General features: G+C 42.7%; 1 protein-coding gene across 1 annotated transcript in view; it reads right to left on the bottom strand.

Annotated features, from left to right (window-relative positions):
* epha8 (eph receptor A8) overlaps positions 1–17,305 on the bottom strand; it is a 548,357-nt gene extending 531,052 nt beyond the window's left edge. The window contains exons 1-2 of the mRNA XM_060852189.1: positions 17,204–17,305; positions 7,860–7,924 (exon numbers count right to left, since the gene is read on the bottom strand). Of these exons, the coding sequence (XP_060708172.1) occupies positions 7,860–7,924; positions 17,204–17,285 (147 nt within the window). The 5' untranslated portion in view covers positions 17,286–17,305. The remainder of the gene's footprint in view (positions 1–7,859; positions 7,925–17,203) is intronic.
* Positions 17,306–20,201: the final 2,896 nt, after the last annotated feature.

The following is a 20,201-nucleotide window of genomic DNA, read 5'->3' as shown; positions in this document are numbered from 1 at the left end:
TTTCTTTGACTAGTGTGAGGACTATTGTGAACAATATTTCTAATAAATGGTAGCACTTTTTTTTTGCATTACTGATAGTTGGAATTATCTTTCTTGGTCTGCTCCTGTGTTTCTCAGTTGCTGCCAGTGCATGGTTGTTTTTCTGGATTACTAGCTGCATGAATGTTTTAAGAGGTATTATAATGACAGATATTTCTGTCAGTTTTCAGCCTGTGTTTTCTGTTAGCGACAGTCTACACTCTGTGCAGGTTGTTTCTGATAGGATATGGGATGCCCATTTTCTGTTACTGAAAGTGTGAGGCCTCTGTTGTCTAGGATTGTAACTGAGATATTTTAATGTTCATGAAGTTTGTATTTTCTTTGTTACTGAGTGTGAGGCTTGTGTTATTGTGTTACTGACAGTAAGAGGTCTACTCATTTCTTTGTTTTTGATTGTGTGAACTTTGTGTTTTCTCAGTTACTAAAAAGAGAAAAGATCTTTTTAACAATATTACTATGTCTGTGAAGTCTCTTTTTTTTCCCTATTCTTGATTATTGGGTTTGTGTCTTTTGAATTACTAACAGAAAAGATGGAATTCATGCTGTTGGTTTTATAGTCACTAACAATGTTAAAACTAATATTTCCTAATTACTGATTATTTGAGATCAGCATTTAATGATATACAAAGTACAAGGTCTGTACTTTCTATTGCTCACTTACAGCTGGAGGTCTAAATTTACCCAGTTATGGACAATATAAGCTTCAAATTTTCTTCTTGTTATCCATTGTGTCTTTTGTCTCCTGCTGACAGCATGAGGTCTATGTTCCTTTGATTGGTACTAACAATGTGAAGTCTGTATTCTTTTGAAAGTACTGACAGTGTCAGGGCAGTGTTCCTTCACCTGTTAGTGTTGGTGAGAGGTTTGTGTTCCTTTGGCTGTTACTGATAGTGTGAGGGCTGTGTTTGTCTGTTACTGACAGTGTGATTTCGATGTGTTTTATCTGTTAACCACAGTGTGAAATATGCATTCTTTTCTCTGTGTGATCCACACTGTGAGATCTGTCTTTTCTATGCTCCTGACTGCATTGAGTCTGCTTTTTTTTTCTGGGTTACATTCTGTGATTGCATTTTGTCATGTAATTTTATATTTTTTATGGGGCTTGGCCAGTATTTTGCCCAAGATGGCAATTAGGAGTCAACAACATTGCTGTGGGTCTAGAGTCACATGTAGGTCAGACCAGGAAGGGATAGCAGATTTCCTTAGCTAAAGTAAAGAGGACAGATTTTCACAACAACCAAAAAGGCTGTATTGTCATCATAAGGTTAACTTTTTATTGATATGGTAATGCCAGTGTTGGACTGGGGTTTACAAAGTTAAAAATCACACAACACTAGGCTATAATCCCACAGGTTTAATTGGAAGCACGAGCTTTCAGAGCGCCGCTCCTTCATCAGATGGTTATGGAAAGAGTAGTGCTCCGAAAGCTAGTGCTTCCAATTAAATATGTTGGACTATAACCTGATGTGATGTGATTTTTAATTTTTTATTGAATTCAGATTTCATCATCTGCTATAGTAGGCTTCAAACTCATATCCCCAGAACATTCTGGATGACTACCTTATGACATTACCACTACACTGACAACTCCCCTATTACTTATCATGATTGTTACTGGTATGAGATTTGTTTCCTTTGTTGCAGAGAGTGTGTGGATTCTACGACTTCTTTCACTAACAGTTTCCTCTTTTTGAAAAGGCAGTAATTCCATTAGTTTTAAAAAAGTCATGGGAAATGATAGATCTGGTCCACAAGTTAAGGTTCTAAACTGGGGCAAGGCCAATTTTCATGGTCTTAGACCAGGAACTATCAAAAGTTGACTGGGGGAGGTTGCTTGTGAAGGGATGTCCGGTAAGTGGAAGATTTCAAAAGTGAGCTAATGAGGATTCAGGGCCAACAGGTTCCTGTTAGAGTGAAGGGTAAAGCTGGCAGGAGTAGGGAACCCTGGGTGACTTGAGTTATTGAGGCCCTGGTCAAGAAAAAGAAGAAGTCATATGTCATGTACAGGTAGCTAGGATTGAAGTAATTCCTTGAGGAGTATAGAAGGTGTTGGAGTAAACTTAAAAGCAAAATCAGGATGGCTCAAAGGGGATACAAGATGCCTTTGGTAGATAACGTAAAGAAGAATCCAAAGAGATTCTATAAGTATACAAAGAGTAATTAGGGAAAGAATAGAGCCTCCTATAGATCAACAAAGTCATCTAACTGTGGAGCCATAAGACATGGGTGAATTCTAAATAAATATATCTCATCAGTATTTACCATCGAGAAAGGTTTGGATACTAGGGAGCTTGGGGAAATAAACTGATGTCCTGAAGAGTATCCACATTACAGAAGAGGAAGGACTGTAAGTCTTAAAACGCATTAAGAGAAATACATCTCTGGGACATAATGAAGTGTATCCCTGGGCTTTATGGGAGTCCAGGGAGGAAATTGTGGAGCCCCAAGGGAGAAGTTTATTTCATTGATGGTCATGGGTTCAGTTATTTTGTCAATATTTAAGAAAGACTGCAGGAATATGCCTAGGAACTACAGACTGGTGAGCCTTACATCCTTGGTGAGTGACTTATTGGAGGAGTTTCTAAGAGGCAGGATCTAGAGGCATTTAGAATATTCAGCATGATTGTGTGCATGGCGAATTGTGTCTCACGAATTTGATTGAGTTTTTTGAAGGGGTGATTAAGAAAGTAGATTCAGGCAGTGTTAGATGTTGTTTACATGGACTTTATCAAGGACTTTGACAAAGTACCTCATGGTAGGTTATTGAGAAAGGTTAAATCTCACAGGATCCAGGGAGAGGTAGCCAATTGAAAATAAAATTGGCTTGATGGTAGAAGACAGAGGGTAGCAGTAGAGGGTTGTTTTTCAAACAGGAGGCTGTGTGCCATAGGGATTAGTGCTGGGTCCACAGTTATTCGTTATTTATATAAATTATTTGGATGAGAATTTAGGAGGTATGGTTAGTAAGTTTGTGGATGACGCCAAGATTGGTGGTATAGTGACAGTGAAGAAGGTTATCTGGGAATGCAGCCTGATCTGGGCCACTGGGCTGAGGAATGGCAGATGGAGTTTAATTTATATAGGTGTTGCATTTTGGTAAGGCAAACCCAGGTTGGACTTTCACAGGTAAGACCTTGGTGTGAATTATACAACAAAGAGATGTTGGGGTACTAGGACTTGTGATATCACACACTTTGTGTGTCACTGACATTGAGTTCCCTGAAGGCCTGCAGTGTGAGGCCTTTGCTTCTTGAGTGGATGGCAGTGTGAGGCTTGTGCTTTAAGGAGGGCTGGTAGTGCGAGCCTGTGTTTTGTGAGGGGCTGGCAATGCAAGGCTTGTGGTTTATGAGGGGCTGACAGTGTGAAGCTTGTGCTTTGTGAAGGGCTAGCAGTGCGAGGCCTGTGCTTTGTGAGCTTGCAGTGTGAGGCCTGTGTTTTGTGAAGGGCTGACAGTGCAAGACCTGTGTTTTGTGGAGGGCTGGCAGTGCGAGGCCTGTGTTTTGTGAAGGGCTAGCAGTGCGAGGCCTGTGTTTTGTGAAGGGCTGGCAGTGCGAGGCCTGTGTTTTGTGAAGGGCTAGCAGTGCAAGGCCTGTGTTTTGTGAAGGGCTGGCAGTGTGAGGCCTGTGTTTTGTGAAGGGTGGCAGTGCGAGGCCTGTGTTTTGTGAAGGGCTAGCAGTGCGAGGCCTGTGGTTTGTGAGGGGCTGGCAGTGTGAGGCCTGTGCTTTGTGGAGGGCTGGCAGTACCAGGCCTGTGCTTTGTGGAGGGCACCAGTATTTTGTTTTTGTCTGACAGGCTGAAAAAGAACCATGACCCAACAGTTACATAGACTCGCAGAATATAGCTTAAAATAGTAAAGATTTATTCACCCATGGCAGCTTTGCTTTTATATGCAAAGGTGAAGAACAGGAATTTGTTTCCAGCCTAGACCTCGTCACTCTGTGTTTCTATGCTCAGATGAGCAGTGTAATGTGCATTTCCTCTTTTAGAGAAAGCATCGTTTGTTTTTGTTTTGAATTTTGCTAATCTGCATTTTGGCTCTCTAGGATGGCGGATAAAAACATAAACATTATTTTCCCAGCTTATGCAAAGTATTTGCAGATTTTCAATTTGCACTTGCCAGTCACTGATGAAGAGTCCTTGAGGCTAAATTTTCCGAAGCGTGATATTCCAATTCAGACCCCCGGAGAAATGCAGGGTTTACCTGATCTGGTGAGCTGTCTAGTATCAGAGTCAAAACCATGACCTCTGTTTTTTACAACTGTCCCTGCCTTCTTCTGGTATTTATAGGTCCAAAGCCTTTTGAGAAGGAAAAAATGTGACACATGAGGAGGTAGACTGGAGCCGACTTGTACGTCAAGAGTGGGAGAGAGAGTCAGATGTCAGTCTGAGGAATTATCTAGAATCTGGAAACTCCAAAAAGGTACCCTCCCAACTCTGAGTAAGAGTCAAAGACATTAGACAGCTCCAATCTATGACCTTAATAGCTACAAAAACAGAAATTGCTGGAAAAGCTCAGCAGTCTTGCAATATCTGTGGAGAGAAATCAAGTTTAATGTTTCAGGTCTAATGACCTTTTCTCAGAACAGACTTTAATAGTTACTCCATGAAAAGGTAGAAGGTTTGAAACCTGCTTTAACTCCTGGCTAACTATAAAACGGAACCCCCATTGGAAATTTCAACTTCCTACAATTCCTGAGAAGTCAATACTTAGGGAATTCTGAGGGTCCCTTAGCACATCTGTCGGGATACATCCCATCTCCAACTAACTGGAGCCAGGAGGATTGATGTAGCCAGAAAGCTGGCTGGAAATGCTTTAGATTTTATGAGTATTTACAGTGACAGGACTGTACGACATGGAGAATAAATAACATTTTTATACCTTCTTAGTCCTTTTCTGATTCATGTGAAACAGGATACTTGCCCACTGTTCAGGTAGGGATTTGGTCAACTGTACCTTGGTCTATAAGAATAGAAAGAGGCCCTTCAGTTCTCTCCATCCTGCTGTACAAAATGGCTGATCCACTCCTCAATGCCATTTATGACCTTAGCTCAACATCCTTGGATAACAATGTCTCCTCAAAAAGGGCGCAAAATGTCCTGTGCATTTCGATAAAGAGGCCGTACAGAACCGTAAGCTCGAGTGAGGGCGTGGCTGAACATCAAGTATATGATGAGAAGAAAGACACAAAGCTTGTGTCAGTGGATCTTAGGGAAAAGGAAGTAGTTTTGATGCATTAAGCCTTGGAAAAGTGGAATCAGAAATCGGAGCCCTAGAGTAATACGAGATAATAAATGGCACTCAAAAGATAAATCTAGATTATAACTTCAAATTGTGACAATAGGATAAGAAAAAACAGCTTTATTGATATCCCTAATTTACAATTTGTTGTTGTTTATATATAGATAGATAGATAGATAGATAGATATAAATGTTTGGTAATACACAACGTACACAATGCTAAAAGGAGACAAGCAGCTGAAATGTTTTGAACTGCAATCAACAGAAGGTCTTACTGTGCAGTAAATCTGAGAGCAGTTTTCGCCACTGACAGGATGCTGCTGTCAAGCCAAAAAGAAGTTTGTTTTCCACAAATTAGAAATGTGATATAAACGTTTCAGTGAAGCCAGGTATTTAGGCTGCATATCCCTGTGACTGGTGGATAATATAAATGATCTTTATTCAGTACTACTTAGAGAACATTTCATAGGCCTGTGTACAATAAGGTTTCACCAGACAGTAACAAACAGCAGCATTTGGTTGAAGCTGAGACAAAACTGAAAACTACCTTGGCTGACTGCACAGAAATGTTTTTCTGTTAGTAGCAATCTCACGATCAACATGATATATCTTTCAGTCTTGGGAAACATTTCTATTTAACTAAATCATTGCTGGGAAAATTACAATCGATGCATTCTTTTCCTTGCTTGTTCTGAAAATTGAACTTACTCAAAAACAATTCCTGTGACTGCATAAATGCATTGAATTGACAGTTGCATGGACTGAGCCTTTGTGTTAATTCTCCAGGTGTGACATTCCACCCTTTGTAACCTTCTTTACAATTAGGCTCAATGTTAATTAATATTTTAGTCCTTTGAGTGTACGAGTGTACGAGTGATGTGATCATGAAGTCCAGCCCCACTTAAGTTTGCTGTGAGTAAAGTCCTCGAGTAAAAAATGAGGTCTGCAGATGCTGGAGATCACAGCTGCAAATGTGTTGCTGGTCAAAGCACAGCAGGTTAGGCAGCATCTCAGGAATAGAGAATTCGACGTTTCGAGCATAAGCCCTTCATCAGGAATAAGAGAGAGAGAGCCAAGCCGGCTGAGATAAAAGGTAGGGAGGAGGGACTAGGGGGAGGGGCGATGGAGGTGGGATAGGTGGAAGGAGGTCAAGGTGAGGGTGATAGGCCGGAGTGGGGTGGGGGCGGAGAGGTCAGGAAGAGGATTGCAGGTTAGGACACCTCTGGGCCGCCCGAACCAACCAACCCAATCACCCCGTGGCTCAACACTTTAACTCCCCCTCCCACTCCACCGAGGACATGCAGGTCCTTGGACTCCTCCACCGGCAGAACACAACTACACGACGGCTGGAGGAGGAGCGCCTCATCTTCCGCCTGGGAACCCTCCAACCACAAGGTATGAATTCAGATTTCTCCAGCTTCCTCATTTCCCCTCCCCCCACCTTGTCTCAGTCGGTTCCCTCAACTCAGCACCGCCCTCCTAACCTGCAATCCTCTTCCTGACCTCTCCGCCCCCACCCCACTCCGGCCTATCACCCTCACCTTGACCTCCTTCGACCTATCCCACCTCCATCGCCCCTCCCCCTAGTCCCTCCTCCCTACCTTTTATCTCAGCCGGCTTGGCTCTCTCTCTCTTATTCCTGATGAAGGGCTTATGCTCGAAACGTCGAATTCTCTATTCCTGAGATGCTGCCTAACCTGCTGTGCTTTGACCAGCAACACATTTGCAGCGTGAGTAAAGTCCTATCAGATCAGGAGATCCAACAGCTGGAGTGTAGGATTTCCAATGAGCAGTGAGAGCCCTCATTCAGATTGATGAGGACCTGCGTTGAAGTCGGAATACATCCAATCGGTGGAGCAAGGAAGGGAAGAGAGCGAACTGAAAGAAAATTGCTGCAGTTGTATCAGGTATTTCAAATGTTACCTCATCCTATCACCTGATCACTGGTGCATAAAACAATAATCAAACCATGAGATAATAATAAAACTAGTTTCACTTCAATATATTGTTAAAACCAGGATTACAAATTAAAATCCACTTAAATCAATCACTTTGGACCATAATTCAAGCCTTGTGGCTTATAATTCTCTTGGAAAGATGTATAAATGTGTAACACCACTTCTAGCAGCGCTATACGGATGTCAAAGCCCAACGACTGCAATTGCTGTAGAATACCACCTCCATGCACCACCTGCAATCCTTGCTTATACAATTAAGAATGCTGAAACTAATTGTTTTCCCATGTACCAAATATGAAACACAAATAAACAAAAGCTTCCAATGAACCAATTTTATAGTAATAATCCAAGAGTGGAGATAAAAGCTAAGGAAGGTCTCTTCAAACTTCAGCCAATGGTCTTTTCAACTTTTATGGGATGCTTTCAGACCAGCTGTGCCACTTGTAACTCAGGCTAACAGAATATGTCAGAGGTAAGGTTAGACCCAAAGGAAAATCAAGTAATCACAGTATCTGCAGACTTCTAACCACTCGAATGCCTTACACATTTTTCATATTATAAATAAAAATTATCCCATCATTGTATTAAATCAATGATTCTATTTGTAAATTGATTTTACTTACCCCATTGTGAGGATAAGTCAGCCACCCCCAATCTCCTTGTATCGATGCTGTATCTAGGAGATTAACTGAAAATGCAGAAGAATATTTCTCATGTACAGTTTATAACATAAGTGAATGTTCTGCCCTTTATTTATAAAATGTACGTAAATGAATTCTATTAGTGTGCATAAGAGTTTACTTAAAACAATACAGGATTCATCTGATAGCTTCTACTCTAGTCCACAGTAGTAAATTAAATTCTAAAAATAAATTGCATAATTATCTGTTTGCAAAAAGGACAACTTTCTAATCACATAGAAAATCACTGGCCCGTGCTTAAAAAGTAAATCTCTGAGCGTTCTGTCTCACCACCTGCAGATTGTTCTCCGCTGCTGCTCATGGTCAACACCACTGTGAGGTGACAGGGCTACAGCAGGTGCTCAACATACCAACAAGGAACTAGAGGAGTCACTTGACTCATTGAATCTGCTGCGCCATTAATATGATAGTGGCTGATCTGATTTAACCTCAGTTCTACCTTCTTGCATATCCCTGGATAAGCTTTTAAGCACTTGGTTCCATTGAATGGACAGCCAATACCGGAAGGAGCAAATTACTGCAGATGTTGGAATCTGTACTGAAAACAACAAATGCTGGAGATCACAGCGGGTCAGGCAGCATCCATGGAGGGAAAGTAAGCTAACGTTTCTAGTCTTCATCTAAGCTCTGATGAAGAGTCATCCAGACTGGAAACATTAGCTTGCTCCCTCTCCATGGTTGCTGCCTCGCCCGCTGTGGTCTCCAGCACTTTGGTTTCAGGACAGCCAACAGCCATTTACACTCCGCTGAACCGTCTGGTTGTGTAGACAGGTTTAATCATCAGGAGTTGGTCTAACACTGAGATCCGGGATGTCCAAACTACACAGTTGGAGAGTTGCATCATTAGTCTGTTGTGGAGGGAATGATGTAAATACCTGGCCAGAGTTAATCCTAAAAATGCTCAGTACATCTATTTAACGGAGTGTTTAGATTGAGGAAGAGTCTGAATAAACTCTGAGGGATACGTGGGAGGGTGGGGGATAGAGGGGACGTAAGGAATGTATTAAAACATAAAGAAAAGGAATAAAAGCAAATTACTGCGGATGCTGGAATCTGAAACCAAAAGAGAAAATGCTGGAAAATCTCCGCAGATCTGGGCAGCATCTGTACGGAGAGAAAAGAGCTGACGTTTCGAGTCTCACTGACCCTTTGTCAAAACGTCAGCTCTTTTCTCTCCTTACAGATGCTGCCCAGATCTGCGGAGATTTTCCAGCATTTTCTCTTTTGGATAAGGAAAAGGAAAACGTTTGCATTTATAGAGCACACTTAGATTAATTCAGAATATTCAAAATACAGTTCAAAGCCAGTTAAATAAAAGTAGACCTGTGTGAACGCCGTAAATATGGAGACAGAATACACCGGCGATTTAACAGCAGCTGCGAAAACTGACAAAAAGTCATAGACCTGTTCCTACCTCCACAGACTGCCAGAACTACACACACACACACACACAGAAAGAGAGAGTCACAGTGAGAGAGAGGCACATACAGAGAAAGAGCGAGAGTCACAGTGAGAGACACACAGAAAGAGAGCGAGAAGGACAGAGAGAGCAAGACAGACAGACAGACAAAAACACACACACAAAGAGAGACTGCCAGAATTGTTTGTTTTCTCAGTACCTTGTGATATAATGATGGTATAAACTGCGATAAATTGTGATATAAACTGCGAATTTGTGAGCAGCAAGATCCCACTAAACGGCAGTGTGCAAATCATCTGAGTTTGTGATGTTGAGCTGTTTCCCTGCTCTTCCAAAGAGTTTAACAATCTTCTATTTACGTTTGGCGAGCGACCAATGCAAAGCGATTTGATTTTGCATTGACCACACTATGCTTTGTATGTTAACGCAAACATCTGCAAGTCTGACTTTTTTTTAGCATTACACTGCCTGCTAACCTGTTTACCAATTGCATAGCGCCAACTCTTTCATCCACTCTGTCAATATTCTGTTCAGACATTGGGTGAGAAAAGAAATTCCGCTGGAGAGAGACGCGAAACTATTATATCCCGATTCACAGTCCAACTGGTCATAGTCTTAGTCCCAGTCTGTCTCGTGTAATATGGAAAATGCCTCAGACTGGTAGGAAAATGTAAAATATTTCAAACTGTGTGCCCATCCCTGATCTGATTGCATTAAATCCTGTTGATGGAATATTTCTAGTATTCCTGCTGTCAGGAGAGAAATGCAAAATTAGTGCCAGGGAATTGAATGCTCAATATATTAAAAATTGTTTGATTAATACTGCATCTTGTTTACATTTCGATCAACTTCGATTGGAAATAAGGTGGAACCGAGCGGACATGAGGAACAGATACACTAATACCCACTCTGCGTTATTATTCGAGCTGCGCTACACCCTGTCATCTCTCTAACTCCTTCCTATTCAGGCCGAAGATTACAGGTTTTTTTTAGAAGAACAAAATCCTCCTTTGACATGAGATGTCTGGAAGACCTGCACAACCGTTAAGAAAGCATAAAAATATACCGGACTTTAAATACGTTCCACAATAATGATCCAATATAAAAGCCAACGGACCAAGTAGATCACCCTCGGGAACGTAATATAAAAACAACGGGCGTCAGAATGCCAGCAGCGGCTGGAACAGAAAGAGCCCAAAACTCTTCCATTCCAAAGAAATCACATTGGACCTAAAACATTAACTGAGTGAAGTTCCGTCCAATACATTTCTTCAGGATGGAAGGTTCTCTGGGACTTATTTTTACAGTAGGGTGGAACAGGATTTTGTTATTATAAAAAGACAGACAGTGGAATACCTGCGCTTAATTTCTCATTAGATTAGTTACAATAACGGTGGCGCTGCTACCTCACTCTTACCCAGGGATAACATTGCAGCAAGGTCAGAGTGACCCCGGAGAGTGCAGACAATGTGGCCATCACTACTTGAGTGAGCGACTGAGCAGCCGCGACTAGTGCATGGAATGGGAGGTTTAAATGACTGACATTTGCATTATGAAATGAGGCCATTCAGGCCATTGAATCCCCGCTAGTTCACCTAGCAGTTTTCCAGCTCTTGCTTTCTCGCTCGGGCCACTTCCAGTGCCAATTTATTTTAAATACTCTCTGAGTCCACTTGGATCACCTTTTTACAGTGAGTTCGGGGTGAAAACATTTCCATTTCAATCGCATCTAAACGTTGTTTTGCCTCTTAGCCTCAATCTAGGGTTCTGGACTCGAAAAACTAACTCTGTTTTTGTCTCGATAAGTGCTGCGAGACCCGCTGAGTTTCTGGCGATGGAGCTCGTAACTGTGAGGAAGAGGATCTGAGCTGTTTAGCATTTCATTCATTTGGACTGAATCTCCCCTCGGCCTCCTCTGTTCGAAGGGCCCACCCAATCTTCCCACACCATTGTAGGGTGAGTGAAGGAGGGGTGAGAACGCGAATAAGAGGGATAAGTCGATTAGGAGTGGGAGCAAATGTATGTGCAATTTCAAACTGCAGTGCAGACACGTTATCAACACCAAGGAGAAAGGAGCACTAAAAACACGTTATCTTTGTTATTCGCTCACGGAGATATGAGCATCTGCGTTGTCCCTCTTCCCAAATTGCCCGTTGAACTAAGGGCTCATTGAGCCATTTCAGAAGGCAGCTCACATTCAGCTAACTCCATTAACTATGGGGCTGGAGTCACATCTAGGTCAGGTCGGGTAAGAACGGCAGTTTCTTTCTCTGAAAGACACGACAGCACTCATTTAATGTTTAAAAAAAAACAGTTTATGGTCAAGGTTACTGACACTAACGGTCAAGAAAGTGTGGTTAATTGGATTAGAATTCGATCAGCGAAAGGGATGAGATTTGAACCCGTGTCCGCAGCATTAGCCTGGGTCTCTGCAAGTCGAACTCAGCGATAGTCTCACTATAACTCATTCCTTCTTTAGAACAAATAACACCTTTTTTGTTAATGCCTCGTATGTAATTCAAAATGGAAAAAAAGGAGAAACTGATTTTACTTTTGATAAGGAGTAGGGAGGTCAAGGGTCAGGTTGCCCCGGACCAGGTCAAAATCACCAGCCGTAAGACAGACGGAAACCTCCTGATCGCCCTGTCGCCTTTAGCTTTTCACTGGAACAGGGGTGCAGTCAGCACCGAGTCACTGCAGTGTAGATGCACTGGGCCATGAGTCAGGACAGCGGGTGTCCTGCCTGTCCCCCTGACACACTGGGAACTGCAGTGAAACCCATTTCTTTGCTGATCCCCGCTTAAAAGGAAGACTGGGGGTGTACCGGACTGTCAGCGCCCCCAGTAATCTCCGTGTGTGCCTCTGTTTTTATAAATTCCTGACCATTGATCCTTAGACAAGTTTAGGGGCAACTTCGAATCTGGGCAGCGGTAGTGTCCGTATCTCTTGGATCAGGAGATCCCAGTTCATAACATCCCTGAACAGGATGATTTAAAAATGTTTTTACACAGCCTGCAAGTGTGCAATTTTCGATTTCACTTGGAACACCCAGTCCTCCGTCGTGTCTGTCCAGTTTGGAGAGTGGGACCCGTCACTTTGCCTGTGGTTAAAAATCACATAACACCCGGTTCTGGTCCAACAGGTTTATTTGGAAGCACTAACTCTCGGAGCGCTGCTTCTTCATAAGGCGGTTAGCAGCGCTCCGAAAGCTACTGCTTTCAAATAAACCTGTTGGACTATTACCTGGTGTTGTGTGATTTTTAACTTTGTGCACCCCAGTCCAACACCGGCTCCTTCACCTCTTTGCTAGTAATGGCAGATAATATGCAGGTGGAAGTAGAGGGGCGCGCTTTCTGAGAGAGAGCAATCTTAATACCGTTCATCCCCCGTTAATATCCAAATTTAAAAAATCCTCGGTCGACTTGGATAACTCATTAGTTTGAGGGAAACTAAGCTAAACCATGACTTACACTTCCCAATGCTCTGTCTATTGTTGTAGAAAGAGGGCCAGCGTGGACTGGTGTGTACGAGAGACAGGTTAACCTTGGTGGAGGGAACAAGTGTTAATTTAAAACAAAATTCCGTTCTAAACCCATCAGCTCTTTATTCTGATGATTGAACTGAACGCTGGCCTCGCTCGGTTCGAATATATTTTAATCATCAGTTATATAGAAGTTGTCTGTAAAAGAACTGGTCTGGTTTCAGCCCAGGAGACTACAGCCGTAGGGTTTGCGGTTCATGTGCTTTGCAGATGGCAAACAGTTTAGAATGGCCGCTCAGAAATCCTACCCTGGGTGGGGTCAGACAGTCAACCACACAATGAAATGGTCCGAGTGACACACGGAACCTCAGTGGCCGTAGCAAGCCGTCACATCCAGGCAGGACCACGGGGTTGTTCTGAAGAAGGGTCGAAACGTTCACTCTGTTTCCTCCCTCCAGAGGTACTGCCAGACCTGCTGAGTTTCTCCAACAATTTCTGTTTTTTTTGTTTGTTTCAGATCTCCAACGTTTGCAGTACTTTAGCTTAGGGGAATGGATCCTCCCTCATCGATGATTCTTTAAGTCCCGTCACGCTCCAATCGGTTCAAAACCGTGCCACCTGGCACATCTGTCTAAACTTTACACTGCCCTTTGTAATCGGGCGAGAGGGAAATCAAGTGAATTGATTGCATTTTGAATAGCTCCCGAAGTGAAGATTTTCAATGACAATGCACTGTGATTTCATTTGCATTCTGTATCTTATTAAACGACTCTGTTGAAGTGCTTGCGTTTTAATTTGATTAGATACGTTTTGTTCGCCTTATCCTGACGCCGTAAACTTGAAAGTGTAGAGCCTCTCCTGTTCCTCACTTTCTTACATCAATTAAACTCGGCTGTCAAGGATCTGGGAAAGATACGGTTGCTGACCTCAATTCGGATCAGGTTAAGAGTTTGACTCCTGCTCGCCAATCAGAGTTTGCAGTGACTGAAACGGCTGACAGGAGAGATATAGGACGGAAAATATCAAGAGGCTTTATTTTCAAACAGCGGAAATTGTGATTTGGAAGGCGCAGCCTGAAAGCGGAATCAGTGTCTTTTTTTCCGAATGAAATTTAAGAATGATCCTCAGAAAAGAAAAAAAATGCTTTTGGGGCAAGCCAATGGCATTCACTGGATAACATTTTAGAGGGGCCGAACAGCCTCATTCTGTATCCATTCCTGATTTTGACGATTTCAAGCTGGTATTTAACACTGTTCTCGGAGTCCAGAACTGCTTGTATTTACTGTCATATTTATTTAGAGCCGTACTTGAACAACCCAGTACACTGAGGTCGGGTTACAGTATCTAAACTCTCACGATTCACGCTGAGAGGTTGTATAAACAAATGGAGCTTTGTGAAGTACATTTCATTTGTCAATGAAAGTTAATGGCCATTTACAGTAATCCCACGAAGATAATTACAAGACAAATAATGACTTCAAGTAATTTGATTTTCCCTCCGTTTAGTTAATTAAACCTGGTAAATTGGTGTTTAGATTCGAATGTGTGTCTGTATACCCTTCTTTAAGGTTGAGAAATTGCTCTAATTCTCGTTCCATATCACGTACCTACTGTCATTCAGACCAGTTAAAAATGTAATTCTGAAACTGCACAGAAATTACTTGAAATCAAATGAATGGATTTGTGGGTAAATCCCGGCTCAGTGGGCGCTACATTAATTCTGCACATTTACCCGGGAAAAATCACCCAATTCATTTCATTGTGAAACCCAACCTCTGGAAAGATTTTGATGATAACATGTTGGCGTATAAGAGATGTGGGTTAGTTAGAGTGATATTGAGACTAGTTTTGTACAGCCGCCTTACAGATGGGTGAACACACGGTTTGAGGAATGACATCTGGGCGAACCTCCAGATGAAGTTAGGTCCAACGGTGCCATAAGGTAGAACTCAAAATCCGATTCCCATTCACCTCGTGGCTGGGGTGAGTCCAACAATCAATCGGGAAAGATTGATTTAATGGTCGCAGTTGTGATGGTGAATTCGCGGGATGGACTATTACATTTGAAATGGTTAAGAATTTAAATTACTTCAAGTTAAGAATTTAAAAAAATAAAAGTGCCTAAATTTAATAATTTAAAGGATTGCAAAATTTAAAATTTAAGTTGCTACAAATGTAAAGAATTTAAAGTGCATCTTTTTTAAAGAATTTAAATTGCTTCAAATTAAGAATTTGAAGTGTTACAAATTAAAAATAAATAAATTGCTTCAATTTAAAGAATTTACATTGCCACAAACTTAAACTGCTCTAAATTTGAAGAATTTAAATTGCATCAATTTTTAAGTACTTAAATTGCTTAAAATTAAAAACATAAAGAATTAGAAATTTTAAACTTTAAATAGCTCCAAATTTTAAGAATTAAAATATTTCAAATTTTAAGTAGTATTTTTTCCAGCTTCTGGGAAGATTGCACAAAATGCTCAAACCTTCACAAGGCTGTCACAGGCGCTGACTGTTTTCACTATTAGCAATGAGATGTAGCCATCCGCCCCTCTTTTGCAGTGTGGATTACAAAGCAGTGCCCCTTTTAAATCACAAATTCTAACAGAATATAAATGAATTTATATTGATTAGATTAACACATCCACATAGAATTCACTGAAAAGCACCGGGTTATTTTGGGAAGTGTTAAGGTACTTAAATAAATTCTTTAAGCAGTTATTCGCTGAAATAAGTGGGAAGATTCTGCTAATATGTTATTAAGGTTCCGCAAATGCAAGAAACCTATAGATAAAATTGATCTCCAAGCCAGTTTTTCTCCTTAATCCGTATTTAGCTGAATAGCTAAGAACCGCTTTATGGATTTAAACGCCAAGTGGCACTTTCTCCTCGAGAGAAGTAGATTTTAGGGAGGGAAAAGTTTGAAATGAAACATTGGCAAACAAACTTGAAAAACAAGACAATTCTGCAAATACTCCGCTGGTCAGGCAGTACCTGTGGAAAGAGAATCGGTTACTTTAAAGCAGTAACTCTGTTTTCTATCGTAAGTGGCACGAAATACTGATTTACGCCACATTTAAGAGTAGAGTGCCTGTGGATAAAACATGGACCAAACAAATGTCAGGATAAACTCTTTTTTATCTGGTTGATGTTTTGTATACATTAATGTTGGGGTTGTTTTGAAACTGTTTTGTATATGTTAATGCTGGGGATTGACCAGTGTGGTTAGAATCGACGTAAAATCTCACACATCAGCCGATGTGAAGGGGACTGGAATGTGTGTGTATGTGTGCCCAACTTCGCCTTGTTTTCTCACAATGTCTCAAATAATCATCTCACTCTGACCTCAAGTGAAGCATTTAATGTCTTCACACAGTCTATATAAAGTGAAGCACCTATTTGTAATAGTAAATCTAGGGAGACAGAAGCTGTAAGGCATTTCTACTCCCATCCCCCGATCAGTTCACCTGGACCTGAGCAGAGACAGTCATGAAAGGTGATAACTAAGTTCTGTGCATGTTAAAATGTTTACATGGTACTTTTAATGACATGGACAGGAATTGACGCACTTTGAGAATGTTAGGTAGAACTAATGTTAGTGCGGCACTTTCCAGTTTGATTTAAATGGGATTTAAAAGGCTCCTGGGTAAATGTAATGCCCCCAGCGCGGTGGGAGCACTTTGAGTGAACAGAAATGTCCAGCGGACCCAACTCTCCCAAGTTCCCGGCACAACGACACTAGCGGTGGCCAATCTAAAACCTTTCATGTTTTGGCCCAGATGAGAGAGGGGTCGGAAAGCTTTTTGGGCAGGGGTGGGAGGGGAGGGATGTGGCACCTGTCAAGACTGGAATTGAAAATAACCCTATTAATATTGAGTTGGTTAATGTAGCGATTTCCAGTAATGCTACAATCCCTCTCTGTCTCTGTGCGCACACACATACACAAACATCTGCATTGATAGTCACTGATGGCACTTTGAATCATCCCCTGGTTCTGTTAGCACACCTCTGAGCTCTTGCTTCACGTGGTTACTCCAGCTAAAGCCGTTTCGGCTCAGCCTCCCTTCAGTGACAGAACTAACCTCAACAGGAAAACACATTCCACTACCCTGTAAAACAGCTCAAAATAATGTTAATGAGTCAGCTGTCCAGTCCAACAACAGGATAGTCACCAGCACTTATCGCTATTGCAATTAAACTACCGGTTCTTCTTGGTTATTTTTATAATAAATTACACTCGGAGATGCTCAGGAGGAAGTATTTGTGAAATGAGATGGTGACAGCTGGTTTCTCTTTTAATCCATGCACCCGGTGATGCTGCCTCACATTGCAGCCAGCTTAGCGTCACAGAGCATGTCCTCTTACCTTCATTTGGCGGAAAGTAGATGCAGTGTGATGTACACAGGATATTCCAGAGGAAAAGCCAGAGGCACCGTCCTGTAGCCATGGCTGCTGTTGCTGCTCGCTCTGTGTACAAACAGCCGAGCTCTAGCGGCATCTGAGCGCCGCTCGCTAGACTTTAAACCGCAGCAGCCAGCCCCGGGGCTGGGACTCGACCCCTCCAACTGCCCGTCAAAGGCTCGCACCAATCACACTGCCAGCATGCATCGCCGCTACCAATCAGACAGTGAGAAATCAAACCGCATTCTCCAATCAGGCATGCTCAGTCGAACTCCCCTGAATTTTCAGCCAAGAGAACAGGAAATTAATCCTCTGAAAGAGTCTGTTCCTGTGTTCGTGTGTCTGCCTGTGCTTCTCTGTGTGTTTGTGTTTATGTGTATCTGCCTGTGCGTATGTGTCGTTGTGCCTGTGGTTTGTTTGTCCGCCTGTATTTATGTCCACCTGTATTCCTTGCGCGTACCTGTGTTTGTGTGTCTGTATTTATCCGTGTGCCTGTAGTTTGTCAGCCTGTATTTCTGTTTGCCCGTGTTTGTGTCCGTATTTATCCGCGTGCGTGTTGTTTTGTCCGCCTGTAGTTCTGCGTGTGCCTGTGTTTGTGTGTGCGCCTGTATTTCTGTATGTGCCTGTGGTTTGATTGTCCGCCTTTATTTATGAGCCTACCTGCATTTCTGCGTGTGCCTGTCCCTGCATGCCTGTGTTTGTGTAGGCCTGCTTATATCTGCGTATACCTGTCTGTGCGCTTGGTTAGTTCTGTATGTTTTTCCATTCTTGTGTGCCTCTATCTGTGCACCTGATTGTGTGAGAGAGAGAAAGCTTGGAGCTGGGATGGAATGTTCCAGCATTTGGGCTACAACGGGCCCCTCAGACGGAAATAGAAACATCCCAAATGAGGTGTTTACACAGATTGACGTCCACAGAAGTCATCCAATTCTCGCAGATGAGCTCTGCAAGCAATGTCCCTTCCCAAGACACGCTCTTGAAACGTTTCAATTTGATGGAAATGTGTTAATGTCAATATCTTCAACAACACTAGTCCAAGCACTGGGGGAAAGAGAGTTCGAAATATGCTGAATAAATTACCCATAAACATAATGCTATCAGTTGTCACACCAACCAATAATCACTCTGTAAACAGGCCACACTGCTGTCCCAATCTTTAGTAAGACTGTTGGACAGTCACATTGGACTCTACTTGTGCCTCTCTCCACAGACACTGCAGACACGGTAAATAGCAAAGGTCGTCCCCCTAGGGTACGGGAGGTCAAATCTTTTTAAGGTGAGAGGGGAAAGATTTAAAATACATCCGAAGGGCATTTTTTTTAACACAGAAAGTGGATCCTTTATGGAATGAACTGCCAGAGGAAAGTGGTAGCTGCGGGTGCAGTCACAACATTTAAACCACATTTGGACAGGTACATGAATCGGAGAGATTTAGAGGGAAATGGGCCAAACGCAGGTAAATGGGACTAGGTTAGTTTGGGACTCTCGCCTGGGCGCGTGGGAAGAGTGTGTTTCCGTGCTGTATGACTCTATGGCCCGCTGAGTTTTTCCAACACTCTCTAAGACCATCCCTGCTGAAGATGTCCATTCTCAATTCTGCTCATTCCTTCTGGAAAAGGAAATAGGGACTAACTTCCATAGATTCCTGAACATCTAGAAAGTCTGTGTTCTGACATTTCCCATTCAGGGCGTGGGTTTGATATCCAACCTACAGCTCAGCGAGCAAACCCTCACCCTCACCCTCAACCTCACCCTCACCCTCACCCTCAACCTCACCCTCACCCTCAGCTACAAACCTACACCCTCACCCTCACCCTCAACCTCACCCTCACCTACACCCTCACCCTCAACCTCACCCTCACCCTCACCCTCACCTACACCCTCACCCTCAACCTCAGCTACAAACCTACACCCTCACTCTCACCCTCACCCTCAACCTCACCCACACCCTCAACCTCACCCTCAGCTACAAACCTTCACAAACCTACACCCTCACCCTGACCCTCACCCTCAACCTGAGCTACAAACCTTCACAAACCTTGCAATTCTCATTCAGCAACACTCCCTCCTTCCCGCCTTGCTCCTAAAATTCACACGTTTTTACTTCTATGAGGACTTTTTTAAAACAGCGGCCGTGCCTGTAAGGGGTCGCGTGTGCAGCTGGATTCCGACTGCCGCTGAACAGCAATGGGTCGAAATGAACGCGACCCGCCGCCGGCAGGGCCAAGCACTGTCTACAGTTTATTTCTAACACCAAGCTTGGACATTAGAAACGACCGCAACTTAAGTTGGAGTCACCACCGTGCCTGAACTTCCAGTTCAGATTCAGAGGAGCCCCTGTCCAGCGCGGGTAGCATCGAGCAGACAAGAGGTGAACATATTCCGGAGTCCTCCACCTTTTCCTCAGATCCGTCCTCCAACTCCTCAGCGACCCCCGAAAACTCCCTACCCGTCTCTCCTCAATCGCCTTCTTATACCCTCAAGCCCCTGCCTCTGACAAATTGTCTCTGTTGCAAATACCCCCCAGTATTGGCCCCTAGTCTGATTACAGACTTCAGTGCCTGGCTCAGCCTCATTAATGCCATTTAAAAGGCCAGTGAATCAATTTGAATAGAATTTTAATTATAATGATCTTTCAGAGCGGAATATTGTACATGGAGCCGCGATTAAATAAGGTGAGGTTGAACCATTCACAAAGAATTGGTGAAACTTAATCTTGCCCACTTGAAATTTTCAATTTATCGACAGTCGTTAACCTGAGAATTAGATCCACAAAACCATCAGAGAGGTTTTTTCAAAAAAAAATCTGTCTGTTGAAACAAATGAAAGCAAATATTGAGACAAGGGGTTGAAACGTTTGTTCACCAGTTTCGGCTACTTTCTAAGCAGGCGTTAAACCCAGTCGCTGTTTTGTGTTGGAATTAGTTCTGAACGTAGTCGGGTATATTGCTAAAGTGCCTTT

This window comes from Hemiscyllium ocellatum, chromosome 37, assembly GCF_020745735.1.
Source record: "Hemiscyllium ocellatum isolate sHemOce1 chromosome 37, sHemOce1.pat.X.cur, whole genome shotgun sequence".
In the NCBI taxonomy this organism is placed as follows: Eukaryota; Metazoa; Chordata; class Chondrichthyes; order Orectolobiformes; family Hemiscylliidae; genus Hemiscyllium; species Hemiscyllium ocellatum.
This window is presented reverse-complemented; position numbering and strand designations above follow the sequence as displayed.